Genomic DNA, 18,899 nt, shown 5'->3' with positions numbered 1-18,899 from the left:
GACGTACACTTTTAGCCACTTGGCAGACTACATTAAGGTCAATGATGCATAGCAGGGATTGACATTAAGATAAGTGTCTCTCATGCATATCCCATTAAGTATGCAATATGTATTAGATGAGCATTTGCTAGTGCTGAAAGGCTAAGAGATCCTTTCATATAGGGGACATTGACAATGGGATATAAAGTCCTTGTCCAATCATTAGGTGTTTTCATCATATGTCTGCCTATCGCATTTTAACATTGCATCTAGAGAATCACTTGCTAAGAAGCTTGGTTAAGATATCCTTTAGCACAAGTTATTGGCAGTATTTCTCACTTTTTGCCATTTAGAGAGCTCCTTGTCTATTTAACCTGTCTTGGCTCTACAACATGAATTGTATTTCAGCCTTTGGTTTTAATGACATACAGTAAAAGGAGCGATATAATCTACCGTACCAGTAACAGTTAGCATCCCAGCTGCCACTTATAGTCTCATAAAACTTGTACAAGTGAATTGAACATGTTTTTAAAACCTGACTGTACTGTACTGTGGAAAACAGCTTTTTTTACAACGTTTTCCAATGTCTTAAAAAGTATAATACATGTTTTACTGGGGCAGTCCCATTGAAACTACTCTAAACACACACAAGACGAGAAGTCAATTGCTACTAAGTGTTCTTCTTTATCAATTTTAGCTACTGTTGAGACAAAGTGTTAAAGCCACCGTATTTACTCAATATTTGAACTGGAACAGAGAATGCACTTGAAATGTGTTTGAATTACAAATTCACAAAAGGAAAACTATTACTCCTGGGATAAGTCCAACTTTTTTTTGTTATTATACGTTATATATATAGTTTATATATATTATATATATATATATATATATATATATTAGGATTAAGCACTGCAAATATAATGGAGAATATGTGTGACCTTTCTGGCAGTTTTCCATTATAAAAATTGGGCAAAGATCAAAGTCTTTATTTTCCAGAGACACAGATTCAAGAATTGATTTCCTAACAGACCTCAGAAATTCTATGCAAATATTGGTGAGTCACCATTACATAATAACAAACTGGACTCACATCTAAGCTGCTTCTGCTGCTGCCCAGCTGGTGTTAAAAACAGCCATTTTAAAGCAACTGTGTATTAAACGGTATATTTCACAGCTAGAAGTCAGTTGAATGTAGATATCCTCAACACTAAGTCCAGGAAATAACACTCAAAACTGCAGAAAAGTATATACACTGTGTGCATATATATATATATATATATATATATATATATATATATATATATATATATATATATATATATATATAAAGCTACTTGCTTGTTTGTGGTACTTGGGTTGGGTATTTACTTGCTTACTAAATATCTGAATAGAATCAAATCTAAATAAAAAAGTTACTATGTAATATAATCCATTTACTATGCAGAATTACTGAGTGGGGTATTTCTTAGTTTCCTTAGCTTACCCTAAAAATTGGCTCTGCAATACAATGATTCATTATCATCATTTGTTTGGCTTTTTAAAACAATCTTTAAACCATTTTGGATGAGGCGATTTGTGTTTGACAGGTTTGGTCCTAATTTAATTCAGTATTCAGATTCACCACTGCTTAGATTAATTAAAAAAGACCACTTGTTACCTTGTCAATAAGTGGAAAATCCTCTTTGAACAACAAACTAAGCAATGGGTAAAAGCTCTCAAATAGTCTCACAATCTTAAAAATGATCATAGCATTTTTTCTCAGCAGCCTCGGGCAACCAAGTGACTTTATTTTTACCCTATCTAGTCAAACATTTCTGAAAGCCGTGCTATAATTCAATCACAGCTCCTATGTACACATTCAAATCATTTGAACATTTCAGTGGGAAAGTGAACAGAAGTAAACAGGATGAAAAGGCTCCCACCAGCATGGTTACACAGATCAGATTCACATGAAACCAGTTAAACACGTGAGATCCTGGATACACAGCACGAAGAACAGACTCAAATAGTCACAACTACACAATCCTGATCCTTTCTTTATTACAATGCTTTGAAACCAGACATGTCCAAGACCCCTGCCTCACAGTGAGGCCCCAGTAGTTTGTATAGGGTGGTTATCAAGTCATTTGAGGACTAGACAGTAATTTTAATATTTTAACTGGAGAAAATTGAGGATCTCATTTCCCACGGTGTCCTGGCACATTCTGCAACACAACACTATACAAGGCAAACAAAACTAAGCTTTTGAATGTTATTGCCAATCTTAAGTAGGAGGTATGGTTCTATTGGGGCATCACATTCACCCTTCACCAACGCTCATATACATTTACCTTTGCAGAGTACTTTGAAGTGGGGATATAGTTTCTATAGCAACATCATACAATTGTAATGGACCTCACCTACCCATTAGCAAACATTATAAAGATTCAGATTATAGTCCTATACTATAATTCCTATTTATTTATTAACGTGCACATTTACACACCTATATTTAATGACAGAACTTTTAATGATAAAGAAGAAAAAAAATGAATCCAGTATAACAGGAAATAAGCAGCCAAAGGTTTTTGATCATCAGGCCCCAACAGTAACAATTAACCTACAAAAGGAAATTTAATTACTCATAACCGGCTCTTATGTAGCGTTATTCATTTATAAATACTGTGTGCAGACTTCTGAACGCAAAATGTTAAGAGGATATATTTTTTATTTTATTTTTCATTGCAAGGAAATTATTCTATTTCACCTGTTTTGTTTTCTCGTTTAATAGGAGTATTTGCCTCATTTAGAAATTTGATTTGATCTCATAAGTAATCAACATTATACTGTTATATCATATATGAATAATACAGTTCAGATACATACACTTATCAACTGGAAATTGCAATAAATGAGTTGTTCCAGCATTGCAACAGCTGTATTTTAATAGTGTCAGAGCTGACCTACTAAGCAATTCTCAATGGATAGTGCAGTGAAAACAAGTAATCTTCAACCTCAATGTAATATTCATCCTCTAGGTATGCAGTTCAAGTCCTGGTAGTAGCGCCCCTATATTAGTTATCAGAAGAGGTGCCAAAGCCTCACTGCCTGCTCACCTTTCGGCCCCCAGCTTGTGGAATATAATGGCATTCTTTGTTAAGGAATAGAAGAGTATACAGAAACCATAAGGTGTCCAGCCAAACCAAGTAATGCCCCTTGCTCTAGTCCCTACCTACCAAGGTCCATTGCTATACAGAGTTAACTTGTCCAGTGTTTCAGGTGACTTGTGAACCACTCAAGGCTAAATAGTGGTAACCCAAACAGACAGTGTTTTGAGAAAACTGGAAAAGAAGTGAAAATATTTGAGATTAAATATATCCAACATGTCGTAAACTACAAGAATATAACAAATATCTATTGTCCGTGTATATATTGCACATTGTTAGCCTACCTTCTCTCAGACATTACTATCTATTACTAATCTGACCAAAATAGTACAATCCTAAAGTACACTGAACTAGCTAAATAATTCTACTAAATCTTACCAATATGTATTGGCATCACTTCATAGCTCTCACATTTGAAAGATGCACAAATTATGTGGTGTATTTGATTTGTAACGAAACACTAAATGTAGTTTGTTAACACATAATAAAGTACACACCATTGACATTATTACCTCTTAACTCCTTACAGTTTTACCACATGTATTCTTTTAAAATTTGTTTTTTTCCTGAAGAGTTTGCTGTTTTCAATTTGCATACTTGCTTACACGTCTTCTGTGTCTATAGGGCGCAGTTGGAAAGACTTAACTGATATCTTAAATAAATAAACAAATAAAGCAGAGTGCTGAAAAATCAAACACCAAGACACCCTATTCACACAACAGAATTAAAAACAATGAAATCCCAGTAATGCACAGACAGATTCAGTAATCAGAGACTTGTAGTTAATGTGCTCAGTGCTCAAACATCATTTTAATTCCTCCCTTTACAATTGGTCTCCTCTTACATCGATCAGTTTTCAAAGTTTAAGACAAGCCCTTTCACAATGAGGTTTGTTTTGTCCATAATATTACAGATCATGGTAAGTCAGTTACTTTCAATGTAAACTGTATAGGAGGCAGTTGACCAGGTTAATCCCGGAAAAGAGTTGTCCTTAATATCTCCATGAATGAAGTTTCTTCAAAAAAGGCAGTTTGCTTGCTTCCATGAGAATGAACAATGTCTAGTAACTATACAAGCACTAGAAGGTAGTCCAATTGTAAGCTACAATTAAAAAAAAAAAAAAAAAAAAAAAAGTCCAAGCATTATTCTGTACACAGTTCCTATGGAGAGGTTCCCTCAGATTGGGTTTAGCTTCTGCCACATGACTACCACCTTTTCAGGGTTCATGGTTGTATCCATCCACTGTTCCTTTGCCTCACTGGAGCTGTTTTCCCAGCCCATCTGGACCTAAGAACACACAGAAATGAAAGCACTGTCTAACATAAGCCAGTAACACTCATCAGTTCCATTGCCCCTTCACCATGAGGACTACCCTTCAAATTAAATCCTTTAGAAAAATTTACTATAGTAAAATGTTAGCATTGTAAAGTCCAGAGGGGTGTGGTAAAGCATATTAAAAAAACATGGTAAACTATGGTAAATGCTCAGTAAGACAATGAGGAAAGCATGGGAAAACTATGGTAAATGCTCAGTAAGACAATGCAGAAAGCATGGGAAAACTATGTAAAAACACCAGGATAAACCCAGCCAAACTAATGCGCATCATCCATAATTTCAAAACACTGACAAAGCCAGAGCATTTTATATGACTTATATGTTACAGTACATATTTGCTGTAATGTGTTTCTTTCTCAAAACTGCTCATATTGTATGAGGTCTACACTGTGGAAGTACACAGCAGAGGCAAAGTGACACAGCCATGGACTCAATGAAGGGTACCTTCTGATCTGTATTATGAATATGATAGATTGTAAATTGTAGTCTCTACTTGTAGAGTATTGAGCTACAGAATATTTATGAGACAATCTTCCCATGCTGCACACCAGCTTGTAAAAACAGGAAGGTGTGTTAGTTGCGTTATTAGTTTTTCATTCACGTTAATCGTATTAAGTTCTATATAAGACTATCTACTGTTATATAAATATCTACTGTTTATAAACTTAATAACACTCCTTTATTTAAAGTAACTGATACAGCTGGCATTTCTTAATAACAATGAGCTAGCTGCATGGTAATTGATATTGGACAGGATTAAACTCTGCTTGGAGAAGTGATGAATAGGTTCACTGTTGCTTTTGGAACCGGTGGTACAGCGTAACTCAAAGCCAGGCAACTAAGGGCAAGTTCTTGTGAAACTGAACACTTTTAAAAGATCGGTTACCCAAACCAAAAACCAGGGTGCATTTTTCATATTTTTCATTTGAAGAAAATATGTTCTTTCCACCTCTACAGTGAAACCAATTGCCAGTAAGTATATAAAAAAACACAGATTAATCATTCAAAAAAGATAACAGAATATTTCTGTCATTCATTGAAACACATGAAATAAATCAATAAAGTGACATTAAGATTCTCTCTTGGAATGGGCAGAGTTGGACATTGGACATTAGCCTTGCAGAGTTGTAGATGGCACAAGTTACAGCAGGTCATGGAAACACTGAGATCACTCATACTTTATCAATTGGGAGTGAAGTCCACATTATCTCTATGAGCTTCATTTCAACATTGAAGTCATAGATGAAGGCTTCTAGTTGAAACGTTTGTTATTTAAATGATTAGGGTTTTCCTAATATTCCATATCCAAGACTGTACAAATGACTCATGTTTCACTAGGAATCAGTCATAATAATTTTCTACTCAAAACCAGCTACAGGAAAAAATGTAATCTGAAAATTACTCAAGGCAATTGATTGTGTTCAAGGGGTAGCTGTAAGAAGCAGGCTCGTGTTGATCCTTACCTTGCCTAGGAAGTGTTTCCTCCGCACAGAGCTGCGGCTGTACAGTCGGACAGTGAAACGGATACCTTGCTTCTCTTGTGCGATGGGGAACAGGAAGGTCTCGCCCCACTTCACCTGTCCATTGGTGGACTTCAGTGCTCTGGTCTTCTTCTTAGTAACCAGACCATTCACATCGTGCATCTCAATCTTCACAGAGAAACCTGTGGAAGCCAGCAAAGGAACCACATCAGAATTGAGGCAGGTCACTCAAGTTCCTCTCAAATTGGCAGATAAATCACTCTAGTGGTCTCTTTTGCTCTATGGTTAGCAACATGAATAAAAACAACAAAGCAGAACCTACTCGGGCCTAGTGGTGTGGAAGAGATGGAGAGGTTCTGTGCTGCCATAATCTGCAGCTGAATCCTGCTGCTGACTGGCTGAAAACAGGTTCCAATTTGGAGCTCAGCATGGCAGGGCTAATGAAAGACAAGACACACATTATATAAATTAGTAAAGTTTGTAAATTCTATAATATAATATGTGGTTAATTAATCCATTTTGAAAACATACCTTAATATTACAATGTAATTGTAAGTTTTGTAAAAAAAAAAAAAAAAAAACTGTGGTTCATCATAATAGAACAGAGAATCCTATCTTCAGGGGGCAGGCAAAAGAGTAGTCAAGTGGTATAAAAACCTTTTAAAGACTAAAATTGTGATCCTTCTGGTTTTCTTTGTTAACTTGTGAATATGAAGTGGCAATCTCTACTTACATATTATGGCACTTTTTAAAAGCTTTAAGCATGACTAAATATCTTGATTAATTTAGTTCTATTTTCTTAGGATAGCATTACACTACGGCATCATCAGGAGTCAATATTTACCGTAGAAATTGCTGCCCAAGCACAAATATAAAATATACAAATTACTAAAAAGAAAAGTTACTAGCAATAAAGTAAGGATTTGTTAAGGCCACCACAAAGCTATGCATCCCCTTTAATATTATAATAGCTCTCTATAAATACAATTCATGTGATAAACCATCTTAATAACCACTGTTTTCCCAGCATATGCACACGACAGGGTTGTACAGTCACTGGTGTGTACTGAAACAAGTCAAGAAAGTCAAGCCATTCCTAAATTGGTTTGCTGCACCTGACAATGTCCTCAGCCTGCACAAAAGGTATTAACTGTAATTATTTTAGGCTTAAGAAGCCATCTGTCTTTTATTACTGTAATAAATGTAATTGGCAAACACACATTTCAATTTTCTTTGAGATCACATTACTTCCATAAACATTTTTTTTATTATGTTTGCTGAAATACTGAGGATGACATTGTCATTATGACTGTGGCTGACTCAACCCATCTCTCAGCTGAGTCATTAGAGGGCATTAGTTTATATCACAAAACCCTTAGAAAGGCCCAGGACTGAATGGTAAGGAGTGATGAGGTGAAGCTCTCGTGGCGTCTGCTGTATCGTGCCTGACATTTTCATGAGCATCAAAAGTATACAAAAAAGTCTTCAGAAACTTAAAAGTGGTCATGAAGCTTATCCAGGCTAGACACACCTTTACCAAAAAGTAAGCTAAAGCACACTGGAAGGTGTGGGTTGTACGGATACAAACGTCACATTACAGATACGGAACTGCGATTTGCCTGATTAGAATAAATGAGATCTACACCATTGATAATACTCTTGACCGTATTGGTTGGAATGTCAGCAGCCAATCAGGAAGCAGGAAATTCCAAAGACATTTTATAATTTAATATAAAAGGTATAAATCAGATAAGGATATCCCTGGAAACATGAGGCTACACCATAAGGTCACAGACTGGTAATGCTGTGTATGTGTCTATAGTAGATCAAAACTCTTAATTAGTATTGCAGTATTAGTTTATTAGTTCATAATTATGAACTAATTAGTTCAATATTATGGTTACTGTCCAAATGAGAAGCTTGGACATTTCTGAACATTTCCAACGTTTAATAAATGTATTTTTATTTCCAATAATAAAGACGATTCTGAATCCAGGAGGACCTACCAGGGTGGCTTTGGAAATGGGAGTGATGTCCAGCCAATGTTCACTCTCCACAGAGCTAAGCTTGTGCAGGGACATGGCACACTCCCCAATGGTTCTCTTCCGAGGGTGGTGGATCAGCACCTTAAACACCAGGCCCACTGTCTGGAGCTGCTGCAGCTTTAGAGCAAACACGAAGGTCTCCATAAACTCCAGGTCCTGAGAGGCACAACATTCAAGAGATCGTCTGAATCAACATGTACACATTCCTGCACTGCACCCGACTATTTATCTTTCAAACACTTACATTAAATATGGAATAAATACACATGTGACTGGAAGAACAGAGCAAACGCTCAACCTTTCACTTATAACTGTGTAAAAGGAAATACATATCAATATATATCAACAGACAGCAATTGACAGTAATGACCGCCTACCTTGTCATTCCTGCTACAAACACAAAAGGTCTCTCCCAACCCTGATGCAAAGGCAGCAAACAAGAGAATGGTAGAAGCAACTAATGTTTCAGTGCTTGTAAGGTGTCCTTACCTACTCTGTGACAAAACGTGCAGCACAGAGCGGTAGAGATAGTAAAGTAGAGTATACAGCAGATCCCCAAAATCTTTTGTTATTATTTTGAAGAGCGCATAGGCAATACAAACAACAAATCCTGTGTTAAACCACACCTCTGTCTTCTATGTTCCTTTTTGACCTTAACCTGACTGGTTACAAATCAATATTGTTTTTTCTATGTTTCTAGTTTTTAAATCATGCTTTAAAAATCTTTTATCTTACATTAACCTGCCACAACACTCAAAGTTTGTTGAAAATACTTCCCTGTTCACGTTCAGTGTTACAGGTAATATATCTCTACCTGGCCTCTATATGTGTAAGGTAGAATCTTACAATATTACCAGTAACAAATGTATAATTTGCTTCATCTGAGGCAAAGAGAAAATGGTCAACAGCAGAACAATAAGGAACTTGTGAGGATGCAGTTATGGGAAGGAGACTGTTTATTGTTAGATGGTGGGTTAAAAAGAAACCCCTGCTTACATGAGTGCCTTCTTTGACTGAAGACTTGAACTGCACTGGCTTTGGTAAGGTGATGGTCCCTTTAATCCCAATACTAGGATGGTCTCCGCTCAGATATAAGTCTTTGCACTGAAACAAAAACAGAAATCAAACAGATGTCACCAAAACTCCTTTCTCTGGGCCAGGCCAGTCCTTCACAAAAGACACCCTGATCACAAAGGCGTCTGAGATTTTGAAGAAACTCATGACCTGGGGTGCTATATTTTCTCTAAATCTGAAATGCTGATTATGATTTTTCATAAAATGATCTGCTGTAGATTTTTTTTAACAATACTTTAGTACGGTTTTCGATACTCCCTCAGTCACTTTGGAAGTGCGGTTTCATTGTCTGATACTGAATTAGACTGTGTAGCTTTAGTATGTGCACCTCTCAGGTAACCTATACAACAACCTGTTGTATGTGCTGTGATGAATAAACACTATCAAAGCTAATTAAACATAGCCTAATTGAAGTTGGGCAACTGGGATGTACAATCCCAGTGACTTGCAGCTGGAGAACTAATCTTTTTTCACAGGAGTCCTACAACCAAACGTTCAAGATCGAAGGGCTGCCTACAAGTAAGTTACAATATATCCACTACAAATACAATTGAGACCCAATGTTTTATAAAGCAAGGAAAGTTTAAAAAAAAAAAAAAAAACCTGCCATTTACAGAAACAGACATTCAAATGAACATTTGAAAGTTATTCTAGAGGTGAAACCTAACAGGACCATTCACCTGTAACCTTTACAGTGTAACCTCTACATAAAAAGCCCTCTTTGAGCAGACCTACGGTACACAATAAGGCTTTTAAATAGATTTATTCCCACTCTACCCTGAGCAGCCAAGCCTTGTAATCTTACCCTGACTATTGTGATCCAAATCTGCTCATGAGAATCTTGATAACACAGTCTCACATGCAGCTTCCCCAACTCCCTTTCATCCCCAGAGAGAGTTACGGATTCTACAAAAACACACACACACAACCAAAATGTTAGTATAAGGAACATATATAGTTTCAGTCAATATACAGGGATGGCATTACACATTACATATAAGTGATGCCTTACCTATCCAAAGAAAGGCATTGAATTGGCTGTAAAACAATTAGAAACTGTACCTGCAGAAAGCAGCAGTTCAATCATTTTACAAAAGAAAGGAGAGGTTGTGAGGATATATCTAAAAGTGTAAATGACAGGCATAATAGGTTTATGTCTAGGCACCACAGATACATACAAAAGTGACAGAGAACTGTTTTACTGGTTAAAGGTTATTGATATCAATGGCTTACAGTATACTGTCTGACTATGAGAAAGCAAACACTCTATGGGTTAATGTTGGACCTGTTGATCAATTTTCTAGGGATTAAAGTTGGATTTTTATCCCCCTTCCTATTTCTCCTTTTCCACAGCAATCTTTGCTTCTCAGAAAACTTTCCTGGCACAGTTTTATTGACATGTTCTAGTTGTGTGCTAAAGGACAGACGCTCCCTCTCGAAAACCCTAGCCTTACGATTTTTATTACCTGATAATCTTGGATTCAGGAGAACTCCATCACTTAATTTTTTTAGAGGCAACATTGTTGCTGCCCAATTAGTACTGAACATGACCAATACTGCCCAGTACTGCCCAATTATTAATGAACATAAAAATGTATCCCGTGTGGTATTTTTGACCTTTTGAGTTTAACAAAGCAGCATTCTTTCTCTATTAGTCAGGCTCTTTCATCTCTTACTCTTGAATTACAGAATGACTAAAAACCAAAATTGGAAATGCTGTTGCAAAAGCAAGTTCTGTGGAAAACAGCCTTGCTCCTATTGTCTCAAGAACTTAAATAACAGATTACAAAAGCAAAGTCAAACAATATGGAGTCCAGTATTGTTTAGTGGATCAGAGGTCAAGGCAACACATTAAAAATGAGAAATATCACTGTACAACCTGTCAAACTGGTTAAAAACCAAAAAAGTAATACACTGCCAAATTAAATACTGTACACAGTAAAAGATTTTATACAAAGAACTGTGATAAAGATGGCATTTTCTGCTGTGTTAGCAATAAGTCATTGCTCACATAAATTAAATATAATTATTGACAGTAACACTTGCACAGTCATCTACTAAACAATATAGCAAGTTGTTGAAATGCTTTTTTTTTTTTTTTTTTTTTTTTTTTAACAGTACAGAGCTCTATCAGAAATCCTATACGGGAACAGGAATAGGTAAGATAGACAACAGCGGGATTGTTCAGCTTGTTACCTAGGCTGCGATTGCTCCCCAGGGAATCTCTCATAGAGGACTCACTGCTCCGGACACTGGACACCGAGTCATAGCGCTGGGGAGAGCAGAGGGGGAAATGGGAACAAAAAAGGTGGCCTTATTATAGGGCCATCTGAGTGTGAGGGAATATAGGGATTAATTGAATGGGACTGAAAGCCAAAGAGACATGTGTGTCCGTATAACCCATAAACATGCCATTCAATAACTGTTCATAAGAAACCTTTATTCTGTGATTGTAGTGGGTTTTCTAGAGGTAACCATTTTTTTATTTTTCAAGCAAGTGACACGAACCGTACAAACTCCCCTTTTAAGAGTTCACCATAGTAAAAACATAGTCTAAAATGGTCAAAGCATGGCAAAGTATAGGAAAATATTGTAAATCCCACAGGAGGTGTAGTAAAGCATGTTAAAAACATGACAAACCATGTTCAACTATGGTAAATGCATAGCATAGCATACAGTTGGTGTCAGGAATTGTGTTTGTTTAATATGTGCTGTGTTGCCATTCTAGAACTATGCTATACCTTTGCCATGTTTAAAGTTTACACTTACTGTGGCTAGCCATATTTTTTTTTTACAATGTTGGTAATTACTTTAAAGCAACTTTACCATACAGTGTGAAGAGACAGTAGTATGCATTTGTGAAACAAAAATCAGACAATGAATAATCAGTTTGAAATGTGTATCCCTTTTACTGTTTACCTAACTATTTGAAAGTAATTTGTCAGCAGGGGTAGCCCAGTGTACACAGAGGTGGGGTGCAGCAGAGGAGTGTTGCTTAACAAAGAGTTTTGTAAGGCAGCACACACAACGAACACACGCGAGGCAAGACTGTGGTGACATGGCTTCTGGTTGGCCAAGTGTATGGACAACTGCTCATCTAACTTTCAATTCTGGAACCAGGCTGCAGCTGTTTATCTACAGTATAGTATCTGAAATATTTTCATTTCCTGAATTTAAAACAAGTGAAGAAGGAACAATCTCTGCACAACAAAGTGGTGACATCTGAAAGCATGTGTTAGGTTCCATGGTGTTTTGCAACTGTACCAGTCTCTTCCAAAGGGTGCTACCTTCTGTACACACCTACTTACCTGAATGTGACTGTGTGGTGTAGCAAGATCAAACATGGAGCTGCTTAAACCTGGGGAGACTGGTGACTTGTTGCCTTTCAAGTCCCACACTGAAAGACAGAGAAAGGAGGGATGAGAAAAAATACCTAACTGGCTTGAGTGAGAGGAGGCAAGGCAAGCCTCCATCAGATCAACCCTTTAACACAAAGATATAACCAAGATCAACAGGAAATAACAGAGATTTTGAAGGGAGCTTTAAGTATTCTCACAGACCAACTTTGGGTCACTCATAGCAAACATACCATTACCCACAGGAACCTCACAACCTATATATATAATAATCCCAACAAAACAGATTTAATTACATTATACACAGTGGAAAGCCCAGTGCTGAATTACGTTTTAATTTCCCATGGAGAATAATGTCATCATGCCTCTGTGGTGCCACTAATAAGGAACCTCAACATGCCTTATTTAGTCAAAAAATAAAGGTTCTACTTTAGTGGGTAATACATGAAGACAAAGGTATTATGCACAGTATAAGATCACTTAATTCTTTGGTTCTTAATTCTTTAATTCTAACGTGTTTTTTAGTTTGTTTGTTTCATTAATTGTGTGAGCGATGATTTTGCCTAAGAAATCTGCATGATCACCAATGAAAATGCAACTCCCTTAGTAGTGATCGTTGACTTTGCATAGCCAGGACGTGATTCATCGCTTCTCTGACTGTATGACTTGCCCTGCACACCCGTGCAGTTGTGCCTTTACTAGGAGAGCCCCTAGGGAACTGGGGTTCTGTTACAATCTTGTTGGGTCACTGAAATCTGGTAAAAAGAAATAATAGTGACCATTAACCACTGAGGTTAACCATTGAAGAATGGTCACGTATCTATACAGAATAATTTAAAATCACCAAGTTGCCGATTTATCATGTCAACTTAATGCTATCTGGGCTGGCCATAGCAGCCCTACACACTATTGACAGTGTTATGGTACAGGTTTCTAATTATTTTTGTGAAGTTGCTTCATAGTAATCTAGAGTTTAATCAACAACGCGACAAAAATACCTGACCATAAAAGACATGAGAAACACCAATAATGGTCATTATCATTAACAGTAACAGTGATTTAAAGCTAGTAATAATTGTTCAGAAGTATTATCCCACCACTATCATAGTATGACTCCGCGGTTTAAAAGATTACCACAGGTGAAGAGCATGGCACTTTATATGTAGATGGTGTGTAAACATTACAGTATTTACACAGCACTGCACACTTGGTGAAGCAATGCTCATTTGTTACATTAACTTTTCTATTGCAGCAATACAATACAAAAAATCAAATAGTATATTTCAATAATGGTTTACGAAGGTATATTTGAACTGTTACATGAATGGTTTGAACTGACCCCCTGACCCCAACTGTCGCAATTAATGTTTCTTTTTCCTTAGCTTATCAAATGATTCAAAATCACCTTAACTGATTGGAAGAAGCCAAACTCTCAAACAATAAAGGGATATTTCTCAAGAAGCTTTTACAAACCACAAAGTATGCTGAAATGATCAAACACTTTCTTGTTCAGCAAAAACATTCTTCCAGCACACAACAATTAATTAGAGAGACTTGCTAAAACTTGTATTTTAAGAACGACTGGTGAAACTGGATTATTTTTGTTTTAATAAGAATCATGTAATTGTAAAACACATGGGTCTCTATTTTTCACTGTATTGCAATGAAAAGATAGGACTTGTGAAAGTCAATGTGATATTTTTTATTTCTTTTAAATGGATAAGAAAAGGTTCAACTTCCCCTACCTGATCCATGTTTGTTCGGTCCCTTTATTTGCTGATGTGGACGTCTTGCTGATCCCGGAGACACATGATGGAGCATATAGCTGGGGTGGAACACCGCATCAGGATCTACCCCAAGCTGACTCATACCAGATAGCTCCCCCTTCCTGTCATTGAACATACTCTTGGCTGAACCTACAACAGGATAACGCTGTTTCAGAGTGTGTGTGTGTATGTGTGTGTGTATATATATATATATATATATATATATATATATATATATATATATATATATATACACACACACATACACATATACATATATATATATATATATATATATATATATATATATATATATATATATATATATATATATATATACACACACACACACACACACACACACACAATTTTCATTTGTATAAATATGTGATATTGAGCTTGGTTTTCAAGTAATGCCTTATTACTACAGTACAGTGGAAAATGGGGCCCATTGCTGTGTTGTAACATTACATTAATGTGCATTACTAATGAGTCCGCTTCCTGGGCCCTTTCTAACACTGTTGATTACTTTTCTACGGTATCAGGGCACAAGGTTGAGCATGTGGAATGTAGCAAATGTCCAGCGCATGTGCCAAAAAAAAAGTGTAGAAGCGCCTTGAACCCCAAAACATCACCCCTCATGCAAAATCATAACTTAAAAAGCCAAAAGGAACACTGGCACAAGCAGAATGTCTCGACGCTGAAGACATAATAATGTGTCTGCTCACTCGCAACATAAATGTTCAGAGAAATGTTTCAATTGTGTGACAATAGAGAAATCAGCAGCCCATCTATAATATGAAGCTCAGTAGCACTGGTTGACATTGTATATACAAAATTAGATCACTATTGCCTATAACCTCCTATGTACATGTAAAATAAATAAAAAAATACATTTTATATATATAAATTTGAATTGAAGGTGTGAAAGTGAAAATGAATATTAAGACAAACAGAGTCATCTTCTTATAATCCCTTATTTTGATACTCTTATGCCAAAGAATGTCCTAATCACGTTTCATTACAATTGGATAAGTGGTTATCAGACAGACCGAACATATCTATGCTGTGTATATTGTTTGAATGATCGATGATGTCCAGTAGGCAGAGACGTTTGTTTTTGAATTTTGGTAAAGTTTGTCTTATATAATATTATAAAAAATTAACACTGTCGACCCAGCAACCAAGTATTAAAGCAGTGTGCCCAGCCCTAAAATCTAGTACTAAGATCAGAGATGGGAGGGAATAGTTGAATTGAACTGGAGTTCATCTGAACTAGTACAAAAGCCCGGATTCCAGGTTCCTTTTTGGATTTTAAGAAAAATACCCAAAAGTTTGGGCCAGTAGAATGGAAATGTTTGACCAAGACTCCAGTCTCTTTCATCATCCTATGTGACTAAAAGATAATCTCTAGACATTACATCAATCACAATTTAAGAGTACAATAGTCTCTTGTATTCCAGTCTGCTGCCATTGCCATACACAGGCATCATTGTCAAGGCATTCTGCATTCTGGACTATGGCATGCATACATCCATTCTATACATGTATCCAAAAGCAATAGGAGCCAAGTATATAACTGATCTGAATTAAAACATGGGTTCTATTCCTATTGAACACATTGTTTTAGTAATCTGTGCAGTTTCCCACAGTGCTTTGTGTGACAGCAAATACATACTTTACTTCACCTATTGAAAAAGAGAACTCAAGCCTAAAAACACTTTGAGTACCTTGCAGTCCTTCCGGGTAGCTGGAGTTCAATTGACTGTTGGGTTGGATGTAGGACGGTTTAAGGGTTGGCACAACAAAAGGGACCTGCTTCCCATCCAAAGGCGGTCTGGAGAGGAGGAAGTGCTCGGTGCATCCGACTTGCTTCTTCCCATAAACGTATCCCACTGGCGGCCGTTCACTCTCTGTGTCACTCAGAGACTTCCTATACCTGGTTGGAGCATCACGTTCCTTTATGGCTAAAGTTGAGACAGAACAAAGACTTAAAATAATGGGCAGTAATCTTCAGGACCTAGTAACAGCCACCTTACCAAGGAGTTGCTGTACAGCGACAGACAATTTATTCACTTTAATAGGTTACTGTGGAGCCTAACTCCATGGTAAAGCTTTTAAAATGATGGTTCTAAATATGTCAGTTCAGAACTGCCATTCTAATGTAACAGGGTGCTGTTTGTTTGATTTGGGGAGGCTTGAGGGTGGCTTCTTGTCAGCTCACCTTCAGGTTCAGTTTCTTTCTCTTTCGACAGCAAGCCCTTGCAGCAATTTTTGATGAACTCAATCGCCATCACTTTTGTCACCAAGATCAACACAAGAAAAGAAGGGAGCCAATAATGAACAGCAAAAATGAGCAGCGTGGGACTGAAAGGAAAACCCATAAAAACATGTTATTATATTAATGCAATTGGCAGCCTGTGGTTCCTTATTAGTAATACAAATATATGAAGTGCATTTCAGAACTCTGAGATTAATAGGAACTAGAATGGTGCAAGAAGTATATGTTATTTGTTGAGACTGTTTCTCCAGGCAGGCAACCACTGATTTACAGGTTTATGACAAGTTTAAAAGTGCTCTATTAAGACCTGTTACTACATTTTACCTAAAATATGGAAAGCACCTATGATATAAAGTGTTAAAGGTGAGTTTCTGTTTTTCTTGTTTGTAGCTCTGCATTGTAAATAATGTTTGTCCTGTTGTGCAAAATAGCAGGGCAAAACATGTATCAAAACAATTAGCAAAAACAGGAAATAACTGAGTGAATCAAATACCTCCCGAACTGGTTAGTGATCTAATGGATATCGCTGCCATAGTCTGCAACTCATCTCAGCAACCTGAAGCCGCTGCCAAACACAGGGTTCTAAATCAATACAAGACAAAAATCTAAAAATTGACTAATTTTCACAGTTTAAAGCTAACAGCTATCCAAGCATCAAGAAAATTTCATTGATGACATGATCTTAATTCTTACTAAGCTAATGGTACATTGTCGTTTTTACCACATTAAACAGCAGTTAATCAAATATACAAATTATAGGACCCTAGTCACAAAGCTTTACCTTTTGAGTTATTTTTTATAATTATTCTGTTTTAAAGAATATAATAAAGTTTTATATTCAGAAACCCATTAGACTCTTGCTTTTGTTAAAGAAACAAATAGTCTAGAAGCAGGTTCATTAATGCACAAAATGCAAATATTAGATCAGTATTCAAAACATGTATAACCTAGTAAATGTATTAATAGAAATGTATAGTTTTCAAAAGAAACATTCCTCACTATATACTTTATATACAATATAACCAAAAAGCTATACATTTTAATGACGTCCATACAAATAAACAGAGCATATCAAACATGTATTAAAATAAATATTTAATTAATTTGCTTACATTATCTGTAGGGTATATTGAAATATGGATGTATATTAATTTATCTGACTAAAACATAAAACAAAAAAGAGTTGCTTTCATCAATGAAACAAAGTCAAACTTACCAACAAAAGTAAAGTCCCATTGGATTTAAAACGACTAATGGTCGATGTGATATCAAGATTCCTTCACGTTTAAGGTATTTCCTGTTCCAGTACTCGCACCTGCAGCACGCTTTATATCGCGTCTCTGAAAAATCGAGTATTAAAAGCCACACACACACACAGTCAAAAAATCGAGTATTAAAAGCCACACACACACAGTCAAAAAATCGAGTATTAAAAGCCACACACACAAGGAACAAGTCCACAGCTGCTCAGCACGTTCGCAGGAGCAGCTCCAGGATATAGATATCCATGGTAAGGCTTATTATCGTCCTTTTATTTAACTAGAGAATAATGTCGCTGGCTCTGGTGCCGGTTGGGCTGTCCCATCAGGAAACTCCCACATCACGAAATCAGTCCAGGTATCAATTTCGGAGCAGGTTTCCACAACGACTATTGGGTTACAGTTATTACTTTGTTTAAAAAAAAAAAAAAAAAAAAAAAAAAAAAAAAAAAACTGGTTAGTTTTATATAAGTAAATTGTCTGGAAAAAACGGTTTGGCTTTTATTGTCTGTCTACAGTAATAAACACCTTCACCACAACCAAATCCATGTAAAAAGGCTGCATGGTGTTGATGCCAATTTAGAAAAATATGTACCTTTTTTTTCCAATCATGAAAGAAATAAATGAACTGTCAAAAACAGAACCATAATTCTGTGTGTTATCTCTTACCGGCAATAATGATAATTAAAAAAAAAAAAAAAAAAAAAAAACATAGAAGAGGAACTATTTGTCACGTACAGATTTCCGTTTTAGCCGAGTTAAAAGCGTGTGGTGCTTTAACAATAAAGAAGACACATTCGATTAGGCTGCCAGGAGATCTGTATGGGGATGTGCCTTTCAAACTTAACATTGAATAATGAGTAGCATCCTGTATTTGCTAGTAAATAGAATAACATTCCATTGGGGATTCTGCAGTTATGTTGTGTATATGAATGCGTTATGAACGCTAAAATGTTGCCCCCCGTGTTATCATTTTTTTTTTAAGTGGATCAAATGCCTATTAAATCTTACCCTATAATTTTGTTACCCTTTTTTTAAATCGCAGAATTCTTATTCAGCAATAAACATCTTCAAATAATAATAATAATAATAATAATACAATTACATACCGGTACTTGTTTTAGATTTTCACGCTTTAAAGAGTTATAAGACAAACAATTTTTTTTTAATTTTACTG

At 36.2% G+C, this 18,899-nt stretch overlaps 1 protein-coding gene across 3 annotated transcripts; it reads right to left on the bottom strand.

Annotated features, from left to right (window-relative positions):
* Positions 1-3,915: 3,915 nt before the first annotated feature.
* Positions 3,916-17,994, bottom strand: LOC121323796 (tandem C2 domains nuclear protein-like). 3 transcript variants are annotated; one of them, XM_041265012.1, is made up of 13 exons: positions 17,680-17,994; positions 16,957-17,045; positions 16,407-16,549; positions 15,913-16,149; positions 14,162-14,332; positions 12,369-12,457; positions 11,257-11,332; positions 9,866-9,966; positions 8,983-9,090; positions 7,948-8,103; positions 6,264-6,378; positions 5,924-6,123; positions 3,916-4,412 (listed from the first exon to the last, which is right to left on the bottom strand). In XM_041265012.1, the coding sequence occupies exons 3-13, from the start codon at positions 16,474-16,476 to the stop codon at positions 4,302-4,304; spliced, it is 1,434 nt and encodes a 477-aa protein (XP_041120946.1). In that variant the 5' UTR covers positions 16,477-16,549; positions 16,957-17,045; positions 17,680-17,994; the 3' UTR covers positions 3,916-4,301. The 3 variants fall into 3 exon arrangements, with proteins under 3 accessions (XP_041120946.1, XP_041120944.1, XP_041120945.1); XM_041265010.1 differs by having other exon boundaries at positions 7,948-8,142; positions 17,680-17,992; XM_041265011.1 differs by having other exon boundaries at positions 7,948-8,142; positions 16,957-17,028; positions 17,680-17,992.
* Positions 17,995-18,899: the final 905 nt, after the last annotated feature.

The sequence above is a fragment of the Polyodon spathula genome, chromosome 12 (assembly GCF_017654505.1).
Source record: "Polyodon spathula isolate WHYD16114869_AA chromosome 12, ASM1765450v1, whole genome shotgun sequence".
Lineage (NCBI taxonomy): Eukaryota > Metazoa > Chordata > Actinopteri > Acipenseriformes > Polyodontidae > Polyodon > Polyodon spathula.
The sequence above is the reverse complement of the archived record's forward strand: the minus strand, read 5'-3'. Positions and strand labels throughout refer to the sequence as shown.